Source organism: Lonchura striata, chromosome 4 (assembly GCF_050655825.1).
Source record: "Lonchura striata isolate lonStrDom1 chromosome 4, ASM5065582v1, whole genome shotgun sequence".
NCBI classification, from domain to species: Eukaryota; Metazoa; Chordata; class Aves; order Passeriformes; family Estrildidae; genus Lonchura; species Lonchura striata.
In genome coordinates, this window is record NC_140706.1 from 16,930,933 (window position 1) to 16,955,328 (window position 24,396).

Consider the following 24,396-nt stretch of genomic DNA (forward strand, 5'->3'; position numbering starts at 1 on the left):
CATTATTAACTTGGTAGCATGATGAACATTGCTAATGTATTAGAATGCATTGCGTTGCTTTTTCATCTGTCGTGAAATGGAAATGCTTTTTATTCATCAAGCTAAACGCTTGCTGGGCTTGTATATGGCATGTGAAAATAAAAAGAGGTGCTGCTTTAAATAGCTATATCAATGATAATACTACTTCTACTAATGAAAATGTGTCTGTTTAACTTACAGTGTTTTGGGACTAGGGCAGTCATTTTAAGGTCTGAATTTCTGAATTTATTTTTTAGAGATTTAAGTAACAACAGAATCAGCACTCTTTCTAATCAGAGCTTCAGCAACATGACTCAGCTGCTCACCTTGTAAGTTTAACAGTGACTCTTTGGAAGCATTACAGTGGGGTTTTTTTGTCTTGGAAAGAAAGGGTGCTTAGTTGATATTAAAACTTGCTTGGTTTGGAGGCTGTAAAATAACTTGTTTCCTAACTAGCTACATGTGCAAAAGCTGATTTTGGTCATGCTCTGCATAGTTTACTGAATAACTGATTCACTTGCTGACAGCATTTTTGTGTATTTTCAGAATTCTTAGTTACAACCGCCTAAGATGTATTCCTGCACGGACTTTTGATGGGTTGAAATCACTTAGGTTGTTGTAAGTATTATTTTTTAATCATTGCTATTTTCCATAATTTTATTTGTGTACAGAAGATAGCAGAACCATAGGAAGTTGGCAGATTATAAAACCTATCAAACATTTCAGAACTGATAATTATGTAGCCTTAAAAATCTAAGACATGCACTTTTTACTTTTCTGATTTTTAATGTTAGTTGTATTTCTTTTTTTGTATTATATTCTTCCCTGTCGTAAGCATTCAAGTCTAGCAAAAATGCCATATGCATACATTCCTTTAGTATATATCAGGGGTGTTTGCAGTTGAATTTTGAATATTTATATTCCAACAGTAAATTTCTTTGTCTTCTTTATTTAATGTAGGAGTATTTCGAAATCCATGATGTCATGATTAAGTATTGAAAATCAGTAACTTTACTTTTTGGTTGCAAGAAAACTTTCCATTTTACCACTAGGAAAAACATGGTTGACAGGGCAAAAAAATGGACACAGGAAAATAAAGAACAGTCAGTCTCATTTACAGTTTCAGTTAGCCATTATGAAGAAAGCCTGTAAAAATTTATTTTCAAAAGTCCACAGTAGAACATGCAATTTTTGCCTCCATGTGTGTCATTTAAAACCATTTAAGTACTTGTTTGGACTAAATACCTAAAGCATGGCATTATTTAAGTGTGCTTTCATAACTTCAGTTATTCAATAACAATATGGATAATTTCAAGAACTGTAATTCTGTACATGTTAGATATTCATGTAAATGACTTAATTTATAGAAAATGGAGATACTTTTCACAGAACTACAGAATGAGCTCTGTTGAAAGGGACCCACAAGGATCATTAGGTCCAACTCCTGGCCCTGCAAAGCATCATCCCCAAGAGTCACACCATATGCCTGAGAGCATTGCCCAAATGTTTCTTGAGCTCCACCAGACATGGTGCTGTGACTCCTGGGGAGCCTGTTCCAGTGCCCAACCAACCTCTGGTGTTTGGGTAAAGAATCTTTTCCTAATATCCAATCTCAACATATCCTAACTCAGCTTCATTTCCTGGGGTACTGCCACTGGTCACCAGAGAGAAGAGATCAGTGCTTGCCCCTTCTCTTCCTCTCATGAGAAAGTTACAGACTGCAATGAGGTCTCCCCTCAGTCTCCTCCAGGATGAACAGACCAAGTGACCTCAGCCCCTGTTCATACAGCTTCCTCTGAAGGCCCTTCACACCACCATTGGTCTTCTCTGGACACTCTGTATTAGCTTTCCATCTTTCTTATACTGTGGCACCCAAAAACACAATTTTCAAGATGAGGCTGCCCCAGCTCAGAGCAGGAAAATCCCCTCCCTTGCCCACTGGCCATGCTGTGCCTGATGCCCCCAGGACAGGGCTGGCTCTCCTGGCTGCCAGGGCACTGCTGGCTCAAGTTTAACTTCCCACTGACCAGGATGCCCAGATGCCTTTCCTGGCACTCCAGCATCTCATTCCTGGATTCCGTTTGAATCCAGGATTGCCCCATGCCAGATGCAGAATCCAGCACCTGCCCCTGTTGAACTTTATGTGGCTGATGAAACCAGCAGGTTTTTTACAAAAGAAATATCAGTAACAGTAGTGATGCTTAATGAAGTCTTTCATTTTATATCTCTACTATCAAATTTGGACAAAAATGTTAATACTTTTATTAACAGTCAATGTTTGTATGTTCTGTGAATCCATTAAAGATTAAAAAGATCATATGAACATAATTAATGCAAATTTCAGGGAGATGCTGAAAAAATCAGAAACTCTTCTGCTATCTCTAAATCAAATCATTACTTTGTATAATTGTGCTTATTTTTCAATTTTAAAATAATTACTTTACTTGGATTTCTTATGAAGACCCAGGGTGAAAAAAATCAAATGCCAAGTAGGCTGCCAGTTAGAGCTTATAAAAAAATGAAACTACAAACAGTTGGAAACACTGAGGAACTAGAAGAAAAAAATATGTGAAAAGATGAAAACTGTTGAAAGAAGATGAAATTTGCCAAGTTATTCTGATGATTTTTTATGCATTGATGTTATTGTGTTTCTTTTCTCTTTAAGGTCTTTACATGGCAATGATATTTCTGTTGTTCCTGAAGGAGCCTTTAATGATCTTTCAGCATTATCACACCTGTGAGTATTCAGCTGGTATACTGTAGTGGTTTTTTTTATTATTATTATGCTTAGCCAATTTCATAGAGCCAAACAAAGACATAATGTGAAGAAGTTCTCTGGAAGAAGCTTCTGCTTGTGCAGAGGATGTCCACTGGCCAGAGAGCTGGCAGCAGCTCAGCAGAAAAATCCTGGGCCTGCTGCTTGGGCTTCAATTTGAACTTGTCTGCCCTGTGTCCTTATGGCAATGAAGGCTAAAGACACTCTGGGCTAAATTTGGGACTGAGAATACTGATCAGTCCTTTCTCCTTGGCCCTCCTAGGGCCACATCTGGACTGTATGTCCAGTTTCTCCCTTAAAAGCAGATCCCTGTGAACTACAGCAAATTGAGTATAGGGGCAAGCAGGATTGGGAGGTGGCTAGATTGTATGAGCTGTAAGGAAAAACTACAGGAACTGGGCTTATCCAGCCTGAAGAAAGGGATGCCAATGAGAGACCTAAAACTCTTCAAGCCTCTAACGATTACAGCAGTGATGGAGACTCAGAGGTGCACAGTGAAGAATGAGAGTAAAGCATCAAAATCTGCAACAAGGGAAATTCTATTGAACATAATGAAAGATTCTTTACTGTGAGGATGATTCAGCCAGGTTGCCCAAAGAAGCAGGAGAATCTCCATCCCTGGAGATTTTCAGAGCTCGGTTGGAAACAGCCCTGTGGCAACTGTGACTGCCAAAGGTAGCCCTGCTTTGTGCAGAGGGTGAGAATAGATGAAAATGATTCTATTATTCTGTCAGTGTCTTTTTAAATTGAAACTAAAGACATCACATCTGATTTCAGAACATAATTTGAGGCAATAGTTTTCCAGTTTTTAATTTTCATTGTGAACCTAAATTATAAAAAGCTACCTTCTGCAAATCTTGTGGTGTTTATGGATAATTAAGACTTTGAGGAGTATGTTGACTAGTGCCTTTAGATATACCTGGGGGCTTAAGTTTCTGAGTAGCAGAAGTTGTTAAAAACTTAATTATCTGTTTCTCATTCAGTATTGGACATTTACATTTAGCTCTCAGAAATTTCATACTGATTAAGCTTTCACTCATTGATAATTCACTCAAATTCTGCTATTAAACCAATTTATCTGCATGAAATATCAGTAAAACTTGGATAGATTTGCTTGGCTTTTTATCTTTATGGATACCAGTTATCCTTGTTAATGTTTTGATTTTAGCAGAAGAATTGTGTTAGTTCAGGCTGACGTCCACTTTTGCAGACACAGAATGGACAAATTCTAGGTGTTTCAGCTTGCATGGGAAGTTCCTTTTTTTGCTGCTCTGACTTAAGCCTGACTGAACAAATATGTATATTTTCTCGAGTACAGCTTGAATGTATTAAAAAGTTAATATGAGAGGGCTTTCTGCTCAGTGGGGCAGAAAAGAGTGTTTCAGCTCTGATAGTTCCTACTGCTTTTGCTTGCCAAAGACTTTCTTGTATCTCTTGAAGACCCACTGATTCAAAGCTGTGGAAAGTATTGAAACATCTGGAGAAGGAGGATGTTCTAATACAGCCATCTGATAGTGTTTGCACATGTTGAGATTATTTGTTAAAAGTTACGTGATTACTGTATTTCTTGAAAGGAACATGAGTACATCTTTACAGACTAGCACAAGGCTTCAATCCTCCAAATTAACTACACAATGTCTCATTGTTTTCAGAGTTTTAAGAGTACTTCCAGTTTCTAGCAGAGAAAATAAACACTTAAAAATCTGTTACAGAAATTAATTCTAAAAATCTCTAGTTAATTTTTTAATTTAAAAAAATCACAAGGATCATCATTTAAAGAAATGGATTTGCTTTCATAATTAAGCAGTTCTTATGTAACTACCACAAAGCTAGGATAATTTGGTTTTATTTACTTATGCAGCAGAAAACTCTTACAGAATTCTGCACAGATTTGTAACTTCAGTGAGACAGCTCCAAAGAGGAAATAATTAAATCAATTTGGAAGCTTAGAAACAGATGGTTTGTACTAGCCTGAGAGACATAAATTGAAAAGGAAAAATATCAGGGCAGAATTCTGTGGAATTTTCTTGACTACTTCAGAAGAAATACTTTATTCTTGTTATCTTGTTAAATTGCCCAGTTTCACTCGGCTGGTGCAGCTGATCTTCACCGTTTCAAACCAACAGTAAAATAGAGCTAGTTGGTATTAGGTCACCAAAATTCACACATAGTTTTGTTAAGGATATCTACATTTATGGACTGTGTTTCTACTAAAACTATTACTTCTTGATCTAGAACCCAAATCCAAACACTTAGTGCTGTACCAGACATTTTTGTCATGGGAGAGCAGGTTTCTGTCTTGAATAGTTTTTGCCACCCGTTTTCTGGCTTTTTTAAAAAGCAGACATTTAAAACTTGATTCCCTTTTTCATTTGTCTTTTTTCCATAGGGCTATTGGTGCAAATCCTCTTTATTGTGATTGTAATATGCAGTGGCTATCTGACTGGGTAAAATCAGAATACAAAGAACCTGGTATTGCACGTTGTGCTGGTCCTGGAGAAATGGCAGATAAACTTCTTCTCACAACTCCTTCTAAGAAATTTACTTGCCAAGGTACTGTTGGTTTTTTTCTCTTCAAAGTGTCAGTGTTTAATTTTTACAAATAGCTGAGCTGTGAATTAAGAGTGTTTTGTACTCAAAATACATTTATTATAGTATCTTAATGACTCAGCCTTGTCATTATTATTACTCATGCTTAAGGATATAGCCATTGGTTCCATTCAGGAAATGTATTTATTTTAAAGATTTTAATTCCTATCTCTTTTAAAATAAGTAGAGAAAAAAGTCTTTGGGCTTGTAGTACAGTATTCCTCATGATGTACATAGTACATCAAAGTACAGGATGTACACAGGTACTGCCTTGTACTGCCTCAGTCATGAATAGAGTTTAAACATGTACACTTCCCTCAGCATTTTTCCTGCAAGCTGTTCACCATAAAAACTCAATACATCAGTAATCCTTGCAGTCTGCTATTAAATGTATAATATGTCTCTGATATTTCAGAAGAAAGCATGAACAAAACCAGACCAAAAACTAACCAAGATAAAGGTAGATAAGGAATGTGATAACCACTATAGAGGTCTTGATCTAAAATGTTGCAAAAAAGGCAATGTCTCAGGGCATTTCAGTTCATGTTGGTACCAGTGTTGCTGGCATTTATATCACAACTTATATTATTGTCTATTACTTCCCAAGTTCTTTTTCTGAACTGTACTACTACTTTTTAGAAAAGTACCCTTTTACTTACATCAAGCGAGAACTTGGTTTGTTTGCTGTTAAATCTTCCTCTATTCCACTGATTCATCCATTCTTAAATATCTTGAAAACACAGAAGGCTTCCATGTGTCTTTATTTTTCATGGTCCTGATTTAAAAACATTGAAACTCCAATTAAAAAAAATATATATGTGTTCTTATATTTGTAAGCCATTACTAAGCTCATTGTGATTTCTGAGGCATCAGATGAATATGATCTTTAGTCTTGTAGAAGTAACTTATTCTCAGTGTCTAGGTAATCTTGAAGCTGTTTTGACTTATTCATCTTTTAATGTATCTTCAAAGGTGAACTTTATCCCTTTGTCATTTTGTTCTTAAAAATGCAAAGCAGTGGGACTTCGTCAGAGTTTGTCTTATCCAAAATTGTTCTTGAATGCATATTTAATCTATTCAGTCTTTTCTCTTTAGACTTCCTGTCAAAAAGCTTTTTTTTTAATATAAATACCACTGGAAGCTATCTTGTTACTTGTGATGCCAGTGAAATTTTCTCCCTCTTGAAATCCTTCTTGAAGCAGTACATCTCTGAGGTCATGCCAGTGCTCATTGCATATGACACTCATCTGTTGCTGAGTCTCTTAGCCTCATTTTAGATAGGGCATTTGCTGGCCAGTCTGATCATTTCCTTTACCAGTGTCCACTGAACAGTATTGTAGATATGCTGTCGTAGGAATACAACTGAAAGAATATTTGCATGGATTTGAGGAACCTGTTTAATTATTTTCCAGCTTTGTCAGTTTTACAAACTGTATCACATCTCTCTACAATTATTGTTATGTTTCTGTCAGACAATCCAGAAATTATATCTTACTCCCTCTTGCCCATCAGAAAAGATCCTTTATATTTTGTGCAGGGTAAGAGCTGTGTATTTGTTTCACTTCCAAGAATGGAGATCTGGTGTTATGGATACTTTTGAAAGAAAATAATTTTCCTGCCACTGTTCTGTGAAGATGCTCATAATTACAGATTGCAAATCAGCAGCTTTTCAATGACATGATGGTTCTGTAAGGCACTTTGAGTCTGTTGATCAAAGATAAGTAATTTTATCTTTTGCCTACAAGTGAACTGCTGAATAATAGAAATTTAGAAGATGCTATGTTCCTATTAGAACCAAAATTTTTGCCTATGAATAAAAGGGCTGTTTTCAGAATATCTGTTGATGGTCTGCTACTGTATATGCATTTACAGAAGAGTAATGTGCAATTCCCTCTTACCACTATCCATGCATACAACTGATAATGAATTGAGTGCTTGAATTTTACCTACGTAATGAATAGTTCCCAGTGCAAATGGCATTTTACAATGAAGTCTCATCTCAGTCGTAAAGCTTGACAAAAATCACTTTACCTTACTCTAATTTTATGAATTCTTTTACTGCAGGAATCATCCATTAATATTTTCTTCTTCCTGTTGTTTTTTCTATCTATGTGGGAGGGTTTTTTCTTTCCTTTTTTTAATGTGGCCTCTAACAGCTTCTCAATGTTTTACTTTTACCTCTTTATCATCCTTGCCCTGCTTCTAGAGATTCCAGGGCCTTGTGGTTTTCTGATACCAGGTAAGGTTATAAGTAGATCTGGAATGGGTGATCTGCTTAAGAACAGACCTTCTGACCTTCCTTTTGTGTACCTCAAGCAGACTTCTTTCCTAAGACATGCATGCATACTGTTCGTTTTCCCCCGTGATGAATTTACAGATGATTATTCATGATATATCATTAGTACATTGTATGAGCAGTTTTTTTAATTCAAAAGTTTGGGTTTAAAAGCTGAGTTATCTAACTGAAATTGTTACTTCCGTTGCATTGTACTAAAACTGGTGATTTCATTATCAGTGTAAATACTGCTTTAGAGGCCACATGCAAGAGAGCCAGAGCTCAAAGTTTTTCCTGCAACAGGTTTCTTTAGAAGCTGGTTTGAGATTGTTTGTGTCATGGTTTTTCTTAAAACATCTTAGCTATGTGTATATATCTATGTTAATAAAATACTGCTAGTTTTTCTCGGTTTACAAAAGAATTTTTTCCTCAGAGCTTACTCAGGAACATAGATATCTACAATTTGAAAAACTAAACTAACCAAAAGGTTATAAACCAAATTATTTTTGATATACAAGTCTTTTAACACATGCAAGCAGGAAGAAAAAAGGAACAGCATAGTGAAAATGAAAATAGGTTCCAAAACTACCTTTACATTTTTTTTGATCTTACAACTGAAGAATGATAACTCAAAATATTAATTCATATTTGGCACTGCATATATATTTGTTTGAAATAAATCAAGTACAAAATCTGATAATGTTGCTTACTCTCTTTTTTGAGACTTGAGTTCCCATTTTCTGCCTTTGTTTTGGAAGTGAAATTTACAGTGCTAATCCATTTGGAACAAAAGCTTAGTTACTGAATGTTTTTTAATTTGTGCCAATTAATTAGCATTTTATTACATGAAAAGTTGCAAAGAGGATATAATATTCAGAATAAATAGAAGGAAGGATTGACTTCCAGGCTACAGCACAGTATTACAAATTTCTATGTCTATGCCTCTTTCATTTATTTTTTTTTTTTCACAGAGCTTCTTAATATACTCAATAATCAACAATAGTCTAGAGTACAGTTAGGATTTTCTAGCTGTTGATTCTATGATGTTTGTTTCAACTTTTCTACCTCTCCTGTGTGCTGATCTAACAGATACTTTGACCAGGTATAGTTTTCTATTTCAAAATAATGTAAAATTATTTTTATAATTTTACATTATTTTGAAGAGAAAAAAAATTAATAGTCCATAATAATTATGGCTTTGGCAATAAGTGTGTCATCACATATTACCATGTTCTGTGTGCAAGCTGTGACACAGAAGGATACCAGCAACTGCAGATTCAAAAAAAAATTAAAAGGTCACCCACTCTTTGTCTAACACTCCCTACTGAATCCATACAATCACATGGCTTCCTTCCAGACCAGCTCCTTTACAATTAATGTGAGATTAATTTGCAGAGAAAAACAAGAAAGTTATGCAATCTAGGTTTAAAAATAGAACAAAGCCCTATATCTAAGAAAAGCCCTTTTTAGCTTTGAAAACTCTGCAGTTTGGCTCATTTTCTGTAAAACCTGTTATAGAGCAATCAGACAATTGCTCTAATAAGCACCAGGAGTTGTTTTTTTTTTTTGGTTTCTTTTTTTTCCATTTAGAAGAAATCACTGTTTGTTCCTTCAAAGGTGCAGTTCATCTGTGAACCTCTTTGTAGTAGGGGAAATCTGAAATCAAACTGAAGGCAGTATTTTCACCAGGCCATAGAGCTGGAGATATAGAATGTATCTTCATTCTCTTAATAGGCATTTGACAAAGTCACCCATTTTCTCTTACAGTAATCAAACTTCGCTAAATTATTCATACACAGACAGGTGTTTTCTAATTTTTAACAAGCAACCGGTGATTTCTTCAGTTGTTTGACACAAAAAAACAAAGCTTCCTAACTTGAAAATTCACCATAAAGTGGCTGTAAAACCGGGAAACTACAGTGGAAAAAAACCCCAAAAATATCTGTATAACAGAGATAAGATTTGTCTAAGTCAAAGCTCAAGTATGGGTTCTGAAACTTAGGATTTTGTCAATTTCCATTTCTGATTTCTTCCATTATAATCATTAATAGAAGAAGCTAGACTGCACATAGGTTTGAGGTACAGTCTATTATTTGTGGGCTCAACTAACAAAGTAATGCACAGAACTATGGCTGACCCATAAGGAAGAAATAGTATAGATCTATTTATGATGAGATAGCCTGGACAATGCAATTTACATTGCAGTTTGCAGATGTTCAAGGAATTTACAGGTAATTTTACCATTTCATTTTGCCATCTAGGTGATGCTGCAGATAAAAAATATGTTAGAGCAAAAATGCATTTAAAGAAGTGTTCTCAGTAACACCATCATGGGAAGGATTGAAAACTGTGATAGCCCATTTTCTCACTGGCAATTCCTACATAATAACAAAACAAAAGCTGAAATTTTATTCTTCATTTTGCTAATACAAAGGAAATGCAATTATCATGGATCAAAACTGTACAGCTTTCAGAGGATAGGGATATGGGAATCATATGGTGTCAGTCTCTTAACAAAAACTAAAAAGTGATGATTCAATCAAAAATCCAATCCCATTTTTATCTGGCCATCAAAAGAATGGAGGGCAATTCAGCACTTGATTAATATAGAAACACCATAAAGTCAAAAATATAAATTTTATAATTTAAATCAATGTCAGATAGATCCTGTCCAATGTAAATGAATAGTTGCTTGTTTCTGACTTACCAATTTGTATTTTTAAGGGCCCGTGGATGTTAATATTCTTGCAAAGTGTAATCCCTGTTTATCAAATCCATGTAAAAACGATGGAACCTGTAATAATGACCCAGTTGAGTTCTATAGATGTACATGCCCATATGGTTTCAAGGTAGGTATTGCATGAAAAGGAAAAAAGCTCACTGAAATGTAAGCTTATCCTTAAAAACCTTTAAGTATTCATTGTCTCCCTTCCACTAGTGTCTGTATTTTCTTCTTAAATTATAATTGTTGTTCCCTTGTATAATTGTAGGGCCAAGACTGTGATATTCCCATTCATGCTTGCATTAGTAACCCGTGCAACCATGGTGGAACTTGTCATTTGAAAGAAGGAGAAAAAGATGGTTTCTGGTAGGTTTTTAAGTTGTAATAATAGGATAAAAACTACTGAGATTTTTATGGTAAAGTAATGTTGATGTTAATCTTTAGGTTTGCTGGTAAGAGCACCACAAAGACAGATTTTAGCACTTCAGATGTTTTCAGAACATGTTGTCATCCTTGGAAAGCTTCTAGAGCTTTGGATCTGTTAAAAGCAATAACAAATTACTGTGATTTGTTGAGGCATATCAGGTCAAGACAGCATAGTATTGACTCCATTATGTTAATTAATAGCTAGCTAGATCCCTGCTGAAAAAATCTCATAATTCATCTGTTGTTGTGTGTATTACTTCAACAGACAGCATGTAAATGATAAAATGTAAATCCCAGTGAAACAGAAAATTAATGATTCATTTGAAACTCACTATGCCAGCAGATAAACATGCTGTGAGCATTTTTAATCTTGAGTTATTTAATCACACAGTACAATTACTCCAGATGTACTTCATGAATTATGAAATAAAGTTCTTTAGCATTCTTATGTGAGATTATTAGTCATTTAATAATCTACACCTCAAGCTTGTTAGAAATGACACTTCACAAAGATACGATTCATTATCCTGCAATTTGTTATGACATTATTCTTACTTTTAATCCAAATACTGCCCAAGGATTAAATAGTCTTCTATTAAAAATTAAGTGTATATGTCTTAATACTATACCTAAAGAATTTAAATTGACATAGTCATGCCTTAGAATTTTATATTTTTCATTTATTTGTTTGATCACTACATATTTTGAAAACCAAAGCAATCTCATAGTGAAAGCTTCAGAAATTATAGGTAGTGCAAAGTACATGAAAATGTATTTTACATTTACTGTCTATTTTGATGTATTTGTTTTGCAGAAACATGATTACAAGCAAAAAAATAAATTACTGCTTTGTCGAATTTATGTAGGCTTTGGTTTCTCATATGAATGTATGTATATTAAAGAGAGTTTTCTATTGGTGCATTTAACTGAATGATTATGGAAAACTACTATTACATGGTAATCGCTGATTCCACAATATTTTCCATGCATTTAACTTTAAAAAACCAAAATAATCACTTTCCATAAGAAATATAATCTCACAATGTAAATGAAGAATGCTTTTCAAAAGTAATCCTCCATGATTTAATTTATCAGGGTCCTAAAACTAAAGACTAAGATATGACTTTATAAGCATTTTTCTGTAATTTAAAACACAAAATCTGCTTTGAGATTGTTTGATAAAAGGGCTTTTTACATTATATCAACCATGTTCTGTTGTGAAATATTATAATTCTAATGTAATTCTATTAATTGCAGAACTACTTTAATTAATTACAGAACTACTTGTCTGGATTCCTCACCTAAAATGTGGTTATTTGGTTTTCTGTATTACAGGTGCACTTGTGCAGATGGATTTGAAGGTGAAAACTGTGAAGTAAATGTTGATGACTGTGAAGACAATGACTGTGAAAACAATTCTACTTGTGTGGATGGAATTAATAACTATACTTGCCTTTGTCCACCTGAATATACAGGTAGGAGTATAAGAGAAAGCACAGATAATTCAAGAATTCCTAGCAGAAGAGTAATATTTTCACTTTGCAGGTGTATTAGTAGTTACTCTACAACAGACTTAATATCAGGTGTCCTTCCATATTTTTCTCCTGTATGGTTTGTAGTCAAAACTAGATTTAATGTCCACTGATTAATTCCTTTTTTTTTAGTTTTGAAATTACAGCATTTTTGTATTTTAAATGTTATTCAAAATATGCCCCTCCTTACTTTTTGCCTAGACACCCCAGTGGAGGACCTCTGTAGCTGTAGAAATCTGAAAAATAATCTGCTTTTCTACTTAATCCCCATTTTACTATAAAGAATTTGTCTGTGCCATTAGGGAACTGTATTTGGCACCCCTGGATGCTGTCCTGTACTCCACTAGAAATATTAATACCAAGTGTGACGCTTCCTATGCAGAATAAAAATACAAGAGTCTTTTGTTTCTTTCAGTTGGCAGCCAAGCCAAAGAGTATCCTTCTCTTTGTGACAGAGGATCTCTTGCTTGCTGTCATGGTCTCTGTGGGAATGGAGGATAGTTGGAACAGCAGCATGGAGGAAGTAGGATCTATTGTTTGCATTGGTATTTTTTATAGCACTTCTAATTAGATCTATTTTCTATCAGATAGATGACCACTAGAAGAACATTTAGTTTGAATTCATTATGATTTGAAATACATAAAAAATAAATGTAAAATCTACCACAACTTGGGAATTAATTCTACTCAACCATTCTATATGTTTACTTTAATCAATCAAATTTGAGTTCTGGGAAGCTGTAAGGAGGGGTAAATGCATGAATTAATTTTCTTTATTGAAAACCCAACTAAGTCCTTTCTCATCCAAAGTGTTTCCATCAGTAGTTCTACAGACTGTTGGATTGCTCCCCTGTTTCAGGGCATTCAAATTTAAAGTCAGTATTTAAACATTGGGAGTGCACAGCAAGTGAAAATGTTAAAACACAAGCATAAGAAATACAGCTTCAAATTTGCATAGAGGTATTGATCCAGCACTTATTCTGGGTAAATTTTTGATAGAAATTCCTCTATGCAGGATAAGCTACAATATCTAAAGCAATACAAAAGCCAAAAATCCACTAAACAATACGTGGATGATCCATATGTGGAAGGACAGACATAATATTGTAAGAAAAAATACTGTTTTGCCAAGTACCGATACCTTAATACCTAAGTGCAACTGACAATTCAAGCCTTGGAAAGGAATAACAGGTAACAGCCTCAGTAAGTAGAAACAGCAGTTCTCCTACAATTAATATTTCAGGTGTACATGACTCAGGTTCAGCTCCCCTGGGATCAGTTGCTGTCTTCTTTAAGAATGGGTTCAGGTATTCTCTTGTGTAGGCTGGAAGAATGCAAAACAAGGTCACATCAGTCCAGTATTGCTCTTCAGTGTCCTCACGCTAAGAGGTTTCATATACCTATTTCATAGTAGATGATTCACTTGGAAGTGATTTCCTCCTCTGCAGCTTTGCAGGTGCTTTTACCTGTGTTGCTCATTTCTACATTTTCAGCCTTACTTTAGGTGCTTTTAACTATTAGAGTCTTGTTGTTGGATTCACAGTATGCCATGGGATGATGTTTGTATTACAGTTGTGCTTCTTTAGTCAAAATACAAGACATATATTTTTTAATTTTTTCCTATCTGTGCATAATTTTACTATAATCATACAATGAGTTTTACAGCTATAATGCCTGCCATAATATCCACTGAAGTCAGTAAGACACGTGAGTAGGTGAGAGTCTTCTCACCAGCTCTAAAAGAAATCAAAACAATCTATTTCTAATCAGTAAGTTTAAGCCTCCAGTTAAAAACTGTTGAGAATGTGCTCATCAGACTTTTTTCAACACTATTTTTTAAAAGGACACCTTTTTTTAAATGCATCACTAGAGCTTCAACTCATTTTACAGTAGTTGTAGCAAAAATTTAGGTTTTCCATTACACAAAGTACAAAATTCTACAGTACACCATGCAATCTACCATACAAACCATCTAAGAATAGGACACAATGTGTGAGATCTTAAATGATTTTTGAAATTAGTTTTAAGGTGAAAATGTAAAACATTGAACTAACCAAGGGGTCCTCATATCTCTCATCCACAGTCTTACATAATAAATAACCTTTAGTACTAAGAATTAGACTGAAGGTAGTCTGGGCACATCAGGATGTCAAAAGGGTAATGTTCAGAATATAAAGTAATTGTACAGTTTCCTCAAGTGTGTATGAGCTATCAAATAATTTGTAGAACTTTTCTTTTTCTCTGACCTATAACCCGAGTTGAAAGATAAATAACAGAATCCCTGTCAAGTATGTATAGAGTGATTTTCATGGGGAACTTTGTAAACATTTGGATTTTGATATTTGTTCTAACAGGTTAAAGTCATATATGCATATTTCTAATGTTTGCATTTTATGAAAGGATTTTTGACTAAATTAATTCATTCCCTTCTTTAACAATCAGGAAAACAGGCTATATATTAATATTCAGTATATACAAAGATTTTTAAATTCAGAGGTATTGATCTCTAGCTCAGAAAGTCCCTGAGCCATAAGTGGCACAGTGTATATACCAGGAAAATATTACTGCAGGCTTGTTCTAAACTCTTTTAATTAAGTTGAAAATAGTCTCAATTGTTCTTGTTCAACATGTCACAGCATATACGTACTCAACATGGAATTGCACTAGCCTAGAATATTTTCCTGGGTGAACCTGCAAATATGCTTTACATTTCAGCAGCACAGTATAAGGAAGAAAACACCTGAAACATGCTGGTATGAAATGTAAATCATTCTTCTATAAAGTCTTATTTTTATGTGGAGGATTTGTTAGAATCCAAAATGAACTGCAAAGGATGTTGCAGTGTAAAACCTAACAATCTCCTTTTGTCTTTTCTAACAATCCCGTGAAAATCAGCACTTCTCAGCTATATTGTATAATTTAAAACAAGCAATTAGAAAGCTTATTTTGTTGCATAAGAATCAGGAATCTCTTTTGCTCTGCCTCAGTTAAGTTTTACAGCAACCACAGTTACAAGTGGGAAGACAAAGAATGGTATTTGCACTATAATATGAGCTTTCTTAAGATCATAGACTGTAACTGTGACACAACAGTAAGCAAATGGAATCAACAGACTTTCAGGGTTTCTGATGGAACCTGGAGAAATAAAACATTTAAAATACCTCACTATGTCCTGCACTCTTTAATCTTGCTATTCTCTTAACATTACCATCTCCTTTATTTTACCCCCAGTCTAGTAAACTTCAGGTCATTTTATGTACATTCTATAGATTACAGATAATCATTTCTCTTGCTCATTGTCGTCAGTCATTAGATCACAGAGCTAACTGATCCAGAAGTAAAACCTCTCTTACACCACTGGTGGCATGTACTTCTTATCTTTCTGTTTGTTTTGTTCTGCTAGAGGTGAGACTTTGAAGCTTGCTTTGTTTGCTATATCAACCTCTCTGCTGCTATAGTTGTGCATTAGCTGAATGTGCTATGCTGTTGTATTACAATGTAAAAAGTCTTTTGTCTCTTCTGTCTTTGTCACTGCAAGCTGCTAATCTGAATGAAGTGGAGAAAGGTCAGTTGTCTTTTAAGCCTATTTTCACTTACTTTGGTTTCTCACTTTCCTTTTCTTAAAGGTGCATGGATTTAATTTATTACAAATTACCAAATTGTATATAGATATAACTTAGAAAGCTCACTGCAAATCCTGAAATTAGGCACTTGGCTGTTGCTGTGAATACATGTCAAAAAAATGTTGTCAAAGATGCAGATCACTGTGCAGCAATACTTTAATACTGCATTCAATGTCTTTTGTTCAGATGTATTAAAAATTTGTGCAGACATTGATATAGGACTGAAAAAGAGCTTACATTATTGTGTTCTGAAATCCTTATTCTTCTCACCTTAAAACCATCCCTTGGTTCTGTGCTAATATATTCTCTGTCTTACAGCACTGTTCTGCTTTAATATTTTCAGTAGATTGTGTTACTAGAAAATATGCTGGAGTATCAAATGGCAATCATCTTGCTCCTCAATTCTGTGGCTTCTTATTTGCTGTAAATATCTAAAGAAAATGAAATGACCGTATTAATCTGGGGCTATGGTAGAAGAAAGGTAATATTGAAGAGATTTATGACACTAACTTTGGGTGTTTGATTTTTAATTTTTTTTAAGTTTCTGCTTAGCACCTATCGCACTAACAGAGATAAACCATTTTCTCTGCAATCTGATCATATATACAATCTGAGATCTAGCATAATCAATGGCAGCATGTTTATAAAATTGCATATTTAGTTTTAAAAACAAATTAATATTTTTGTGGTATATTTGCCATTAATTTGATACATATATTTTCAGTTCTTGAAGCAATATAATATATTACATATGGTAATAAAAGTATATTAATTATCCATGAAATCACATGTTGTGCAAGACTGCAGTTATATAATCTATATTGCTTAATAACATCTATGTTGATTAATTTAGATATCTGATGAATAATTCCTACAATTTAAACTCCTAGTGTAAATTTTCTCTGTAACTGAAGCAGAGTATAAGATATTTTCAGAAAATTATTCCAGCCACAAGTTTTCCATGCTTAAGCCGTCTTCCATTTAGATATGTTGCTGTATTTGCATTTTATTACTACTCATCAAGACAGCAAAAATAGTCTGCTGTTTTTCTTGTTTATTATCAAGTGTGAACTGTAACATATTAAAATTACTGATTATAGAAAGAACAAATTCCTCACAAATTATCAAACATCCAGGGGATGTGAACTAAGTTTGGGTCCAAAACTAAGCAGATGTATATGTGATACATGTTTATATTCGCTTGACAACTGAACATGAAAGTTACTGATAGTCTACAAGGTACTTGGAGCATCAGTCAGTTTTATCATGCAAGACATCTTTTGAATTGTTACAGTATTAGGGGGAAAAGGGGCCATTTCAAGCAATTATCTCAGTTTATGCAAGCCTTAGACACAACCTTCTTGCCACTGCAATAAAGGAGTTGCATTAGTACTTTGAATTCACTTGGTAATCAGATAAGCACCTTCCTGAAATTTAAGCATGCAACTTATCAAGTGCAAATCATGTGATACCAAACTTGATTAAAAGTTTAGTAATTTCATCAAATTAGATCATAATTTCTATCTTTGTAAGAACTGCATGTGTTACAGATTCGTAGAATAAAGAGATGCATTTGTTATTCTTGCTTTTTATCACTCATAAAATTTCTATTTCATCTAGCTTAATATACGTTAAATTACTATTCTATATTAAAAGCTCAAGTATTGAAATAATTTTACTGCATTTGCATAAAGGGGAAATATACATGATATTCATGGCAAGCTGAGCAACCTGCTTCTGGTTTAATCACTGTCTTTACTCATTCAGGTCGATGATCCACCCTTCTGTTTATTTTAATTGTCTTTTAAAGCTTACCTGCCTAAAAGTTACTGGTATTTTGCTGTGAACAGTGAATGTAAAACAAATGGAAATATTAAACTAAACTAAATTAAACAAAGCCTCATCTTATACTGAGACCCACAAGCACTGGAGATAGCTAAATTACTTAATGCAATCGTGAAAGATGGGAATAGTCCAGCAATTTGATTGTAAAATTAAATTACAAAAAATATTCAGATTATGATTATAAACTGCATACTACTGTCACTGCGAACTTTTGCTAATTCTAAGAAATTTTGTCCCTCATATAGTCAATATTTTGTCTGTATTTTCTGAATAATGAGCTTGAGACCTAAAATAATTTGTGTTGTATACTGCACATCAAACTCAAGACTTAATAAAAATGCAGCAGTTTTCTGTATATAATTTGTTAAATGGCACTGACATTTTCCAACCCCTTCTCCACTCTATTGGCTGTTTGAGTCACAGTATTAAAGTGAGACCTCCAGTCACAGATTCAGATAGTGACACCTAATTAATAAAACATAAACAGTGCAGACTCACAATATATCTTAACTAAGCTCAGAAGATGAAATGGATATATAAGCACACACATAAAATTTTTCTATTCTAGTCTGTGGTATCAAAATATTTGGTATTTTGACTTTGGAAGTGGAAATAAGTCTTCTAGGAAAAACCTGGCTTTTGATAATTAAAACTGACTGACTACTGTTGCTTTTGGATTCTCTGTCTAGCTTTTTGTTGTTGTTTTTGAATATCAAACTCAGCTTTTCTTGCCTGTAATTAGCAATGTGCTATTACTTTAAGAAGCCCACGTCCATTTTTGTTAGAGCTAGCTGTCCTCTTCATTCAGAAATGTAATGACTGACATTGCTTTTTTTTTTTAATTTATTGGCCAATTATTCAAAATAAGAAAGATGTACAGCCTTTTCACCTCATTGCCTTGTTACTCATTATTTGTTGTACTATGTATCTATATAATGGAAAATCCGTAATTAAGGGTCTGTTCAACCTTTAGAAAAGAAGTCTTGGGGAGACATTATCACTCTCTTCCAGTATTTAAAAGGATGGCTGCAAGGAAAATGGATACTCCCTTTTTTTGCAAGGAGAGACATGGAAAAGGGAAGGGTAACAGGTACAAGGTACTCCTGGGGAGATGCCATTTAGAATTAAAAAAGAGGGAAAGTTTTTACAATAAGGACACAGAGCCGTTGGAATAATCTTCCCAGGAAAGTGGTGGATTCTCCAACAGACACTTTTAGGATTCAGCTGGAAAGGGTGCTGGGACATCTTGTCTCTTCTGCTTTTTCCAGGAGATGATCCTTGAGGGATAAACCTGGTATTCTGTGATTAAGTTTTTACTGATTTATAAACTTATCAAGACATAAGAGTGAATTAACACACACAGGAAACACAAACTGAATCTAGCAAGCATACAGCTGTGGTTACCTATCTAAAGTATCATCATTGTATAACAGTATTTCATGATGTTGTCTGACTGTTTAAGTCTACATCATACTCTATGCAAAATCTCAGTAAATATTTGTCTTGAGCTTGGAGGGTCACGTTCATTCATAATTCCACTGGTTTCAATGCTACTCTATACCAGAATTCAGACTTCCTTAGATTAATTAAGCCAGATGTCTTGTGAAAAGAGTTCTTGCTGGTTCTAATTAAACTTTGGAAGCTTTTCACAGGTTTTTTGACACTTTATCCACTACATTTTTTTAAACAAACTAGTCTGTTCCTTATTCTCCTACATATAGAAATGTTCCCATCTTTCAAAAACATAATTACTTAGCCCAACTCTTACAGAGGCCTCAGTTTCAATATTATTAGATGAATAAAAGAATGTTCTCACGCACTGGTGTCAAGCTTCCTTGAATTGAGACTTTTTTCCACAACCTTTTCTGATTATTTTGAAGTATGCACTTTAAACATTGTATAATGTTTCTCAAATCGGAAAACTCTCTAATATTTCCTTCCAGTAAAGCCAAGGGGCCTAACTTGGTAAATCTGTGGGGTTTTTGTCCAGTGAGTGTTTCACTTCCATCACTATCTTTTCATTTCAACAAAATTAACCACTTCTTTTCACCTTGTCTCATTTAAATTCTTAATAACACAATGGTGGTTCAGTATGCTGAGGGAGGAGTTTCTTTACCATGAAACTATATTTTTTCAGTGGTTCATATTCCATATCACATAATTCACTTACCTTTTTTATTAACTTTTTCAGAAACAGTTTTATTTTGGCCATGAGAATGCTCCATTCAGAAAAAGATCTATTAGCATTTATTAATATTAGCAGTTATTATCTATTAGCTGTACAACACCTTGCATTTGGGTTATCTTGCTTTGTTATTCTGGTATTTACATCTTCATTCAGAAATTGAGTATCTGATGTACATATTTGGATTCCATCTTGATTTTTTCTTTATTGATCTTGTGTACAAGTCTGTCTTTAATGCTACTTTTTTTTAATAACTGAAGGTTGTACTGTAAGTAAAGCTAACTTTTTTATGGTCATAGTATTTTTTACATTAGTTTTCTGCTACATGGCCACCATCCTGTTTCCTATTTGCTACTGACTGTTTAACTAAAACTCCAAGAATATGATTCACAATACAATTTGCAAATGCAAGGGAAAAGTTTCCTTACTTTCCTGCTGTCACAGCACAAAAAGTTCTGCTTCTGTGTGTTTTTCTACAGGGTACTCAGATCAAACTCTGACCATAATCTCAAAAATGCCTGGTGATGTTTGATGGTGTTTGCAAGCCATTTGGCTGCAGCATGCCTGGTAGTGTAACACTGATTTTATAATTTGAAGTGAACATTTTTCAAAACAGTAAACCTATTTAAAACTTAAATGCCAAATAATTCAGTAGGATTCACAGCCAAGAAAGAGTGGGAAATAAGGAGATTTCAAGTGCCCCTGAGCACTCCTCAGCTGATTCAGCTTTCAGTATAGTTCTGAAGATATTAGGGCCAGTAACCTATGAATACTAAAATGCAGTGTGCTCTAAGAAATGCTGTATTTTATTTTAATCCTGTATTTTACCTGGGGGAGGATTTACAAAAATGTTCAGACTTAGATACTACTGAGTAAAACTGTTTGCCACTCAAGTTATTTCAGAAATCTGTGCCAATGAAAATAGATCTAAGCCAAATTAATGTCCTGTAGCAAAATCAGTTTAATAAATTGACAGGAATGGTAAGAATGCTTGTTCCTATCATGCCACTCCTAAATTGCCTTTTTCTAGGTAGTTTGATCTTTTTTTCACTGAAGCAATTCTGTGAATGTATAAGAGACAGCAAGCTCCAGCCCTGCTTGGGGGATAGGCTCAATGTGTCACTTTCAGAAGCTCTCTGATAAGCTGTCATATTTAATAATCTTGGGACTATTTAGAGATGCTTCTATAGAAATTTTATTAGTACTGTACAACCACATTTTTTATTACTTGTAGTTGGGGTGTCATGTAGTTTTCAGTTCTGGATGTAATTTAATATACAATATATGCCATAATTAGTTATTTTATAGGTGTGTATCTAAACTATGGGAATGTGCACAAACTAGGTTAAAACAATAGTAATTTTTGCTTATTCCACTCCCATGATCCTTAAAATCTGAACTCATTGTTCCCATACTTACATCTCACTCTTAAACACTGCTGCTCTTTGAAGAGATTTCAGCTTTTACAAGTTCTGCAAATTGACTAAATCCTATGTGAAGACAAAACCCTTTGAAAAGAGAAAGGGATTTGGGTTTTGTTTAATATATCATGGGATGCTAACAATCCCTGGTATTTCAGGATTCTTTGTGCACTGACCTAGTCATAACAGTTGCAGATTTCCAGACTAATAATTCTATTGAGAGCTTGAAGAGGCTTTGAGGGTAGAATTATAATCCTTTGTATTTGTCATCCTCAGTGGTCTCCAATTGATCTCCATTCAATTTCCTACATATATTGACTAAGTCATGTTGCTACTGACAGTCTTCCTGAGGCTATTAAGTGACCTGTTCATGAGGGCTATTTTCTTATGTTATCTTAAACCTTTACAAACCTTTGGTTTGTAGAGAAAACACACTACTTGTAAATCAGGAATGTAGTATTTATTTAATTATTTATTTATTTACTTATTGCTCTTTTTTTTAAAAATCTTTGTGTAGAACCAGTCTGGATCTTTTGAAAAGCTGCAAAATATTTGTCTAGCTGTTTTTTGGCTTGTCCTCTCATTTTTGAAGATGTAGAGGTCCCATGTCTTATTGCACTTAGTATACATTTTTCAGTTGTGTTTTTAACTGGCAATAACTGTCTTTGCTCCTGCTTCAGTTTTGCCTTTTTTCTCTATCCTTGCTTTGATATAGACTGTTCCTCAGCTTTTTATGTTTGTTTGTTTATTTGTCTGCTATATTGTAAGCCACTGCCATGCTCAGCTCAGTAAAACAGGGATGCCAAATATCACCTCTGACAGCAAGTTCAGTTTGAGCAGTGAAAGTGTCTGATCATTCCCTCCTTTCTTCTGCTCTTTTGTTTGTTATTGCAATGTACAGCTCTACTTCTTTTTGCTTGCCAGCTCATATTTTATTACTGAAAGGAAATAAAGGACAGGGACATTCCTACTCCTTCCATAGTTTCAGAGTCTTAACAGACCAGTCAGTCCCTGAATTCAGTAAGCACAGGGTTTATACCTGTTTATTACACATATGTTCTTCATATGGATGCTGGAATAAGTTTGCTGACCTTAAAAACCAGTGAGTACAAGTTTAGGAAGTGCACAATCCATGGTGTCATCTGATAAGTTAATCAGGGAACAAGATATTGCTGATCTGTTTACAAACCTGTGTTTCCTTTTCATAAAGTTATAAATAAAAATAAAAATTAACCATATTAAAATACTTTCTGGATTATAAGACCATTTTGGAAATTAGAGCCACTGCCTCTATCAGCAGGGAAGGATAGACATTTTACATAGATTTCTTTTTCTTTTCTTTTCACAGAACAGATTATAGATAATTATGGTACATTAACAAATGCAAAAAATGGAGTCATATTTAAGGAAAAGTAGAAAACAAGTTTTCATTTTTGGATAATTGGAATTGTATTGACATGCAGTGATATTAACAGGTTTTTTTCAGGTAATAGACTACTTATAGTGATAGTGCAAATCTGGATATATCTGTGTTGTGTGCTTAGAAATAAGAAAAAGAAAAGCATATTGATGGCCTTTTTGTTCTAGTGAGTTCAATCACTAGTCTTGCTATATAGCAGAGCTAGATAAATATTGTAAAAGAAAAATAATTATAAAATTACCATTTATATCCACATATAGATGATTGAAGTTGTACTTGATACTGTTTATAAATGAGTTACCAGGTATATTATTATTTATTTTTGTTATTTCTGTATTGCCATTTATTTATGTATTAATATTTATTATAAAGGTGTTTATTGCTATGTAAAGAAGTATGCATATTTTAAAGTTAGCAAAGGAATTTTATAGCCATTGCTTTTAAAATTCTGTTCATTGCTATTTTCAGGTCACTGTGATATTTTCACTGAATTGAAAACATACATTGTATTTCAGGTGAACTCTGTGAGGAGAAATTAGATTTCTGTGCCCAAAACCTGAATCCTTGCCAGCATGATTCAAAGTGTATCTTAACACCCAAAGGATACAAGTGAGTCTGAAATGTTATTAGAGTCTGACTGAATCAAAGTTTGTATTTTTCTATCCAGCTTAGTTTCCTTTCCTTCTGTTTAAGTGGAATCCAGTTCTATTCTCCAAGTACTAATTTTGATTATTATTAAACCTTATGGCAGAACAGGCCATTATTTTCATGTAAAGCTGCATTTTTATCTTAAGTATGTTTTACTGAATTTCACTGATTTTTCAAAGGTCTAATTGCAACCAGATTTTAAATAGAAACACAGGGTAGTCTTTATGATGGTCTGTGGAAAACCCTTATAGGAGTTTGAGCAGTAGGAAAATAATTGCATTTAATTGAAGTGGAATAATTATATTGCTTTTAAAGAAGTAATTGTGAAAGAGATTATTAGGAAGGCAGACTGAAAGGTATAAAGTAAAGAAGTCCCTCCCCAGGAAAGCTAATCTTTAATTACACCATATCCTTTTCATGATTAATTAGCATGCACAATTGAAAGTTGCTTTAATAGGCTTTAGGTTAATAAATACAGAAAACCTGCAGATTCAAATTGTTCTCACAAGTGCCTGTTTTATGCACAGCATGCTTTTGTTCTAAAATCAGATTGTCATTCCCACTACTTATGAAATGGCATTTTATTTAAACTATCGCATAAAATATTAAATATTCAGTTGAGTGTGAAATTAAGTTGATAGCTTCCAACTGGAAAATAGAAAAAATTGTTTGGTTTCTGCTGTAGTGCATTGTGTTTGTTTTTTTAATATCACTTCAATACACCTAGTTTAGTGTCTTATACTTTACTGTCCAGGTCATTAATCTTTCCTTTACTTTTAAATCATAAAATAGCACATGCAGTATACCTCAAGATGTATCTCAGTCAGACTTTTATTAGGTTGCTTTATATTCTTTTACCCTTATCTTGCTCATACCTGTTGTCAAATAAAACATGAAACATATTTGATTGAAGTGC

At 34.0% G+C, this 24,396-nt stretch overlaps 1 protein-coding gene across 18 annotated transcripts in view; it reads left to right on the top strand.

Moving 5' to 3' along the window:
• Nucleotides 1-24,396, top strand: part of SLIT2 (slit guidance ligand 2) — a 259,896-nt gene that overhangs the window by 215,269 nt on the left and 20,231 nt on the right. For 10 of the 18 annotated variants that reach the window (XM_085578557.1, XM_085578552.1, XM_085578561.1 and 7 more), the window contains 9 exons: nt 276-347; nt 565-636; nt 2,684-2,755; nt 5,184-5,347; nt 10,383-10,507; nt 10,649-10,746; nt 12,142-12,281; nt 15,877-15,903; nt 23,348-23,441. In XM_085578557.1, the coding sequence (XP_085434683.1) occupies nt 276-347; nt 565-636; nt 2,684-2,755; nt 5,184-5,347; nt 10,383-10,507; nt 10,649-10,746; nt 12,142-12,281; nt 15,877-15,903; nt 23,348-23,441 (864 nt within the window). The remainder of the gene's footprint in view (nt 1-275; nt 348-564; nt 637-2,683; nt 2,756-5,183; nt 5,348-10,382; nt 10,508-10,648; nt 10,747-12,141; nt 12,282-15,876; nt 15,904-23,347; nt 23,442-24,396) is intronic. The other 8 variants (XM_085578554.1, XM_085578562.1, XM_085578556.1 and 5 more) reach the window with 2 other exon arrangements.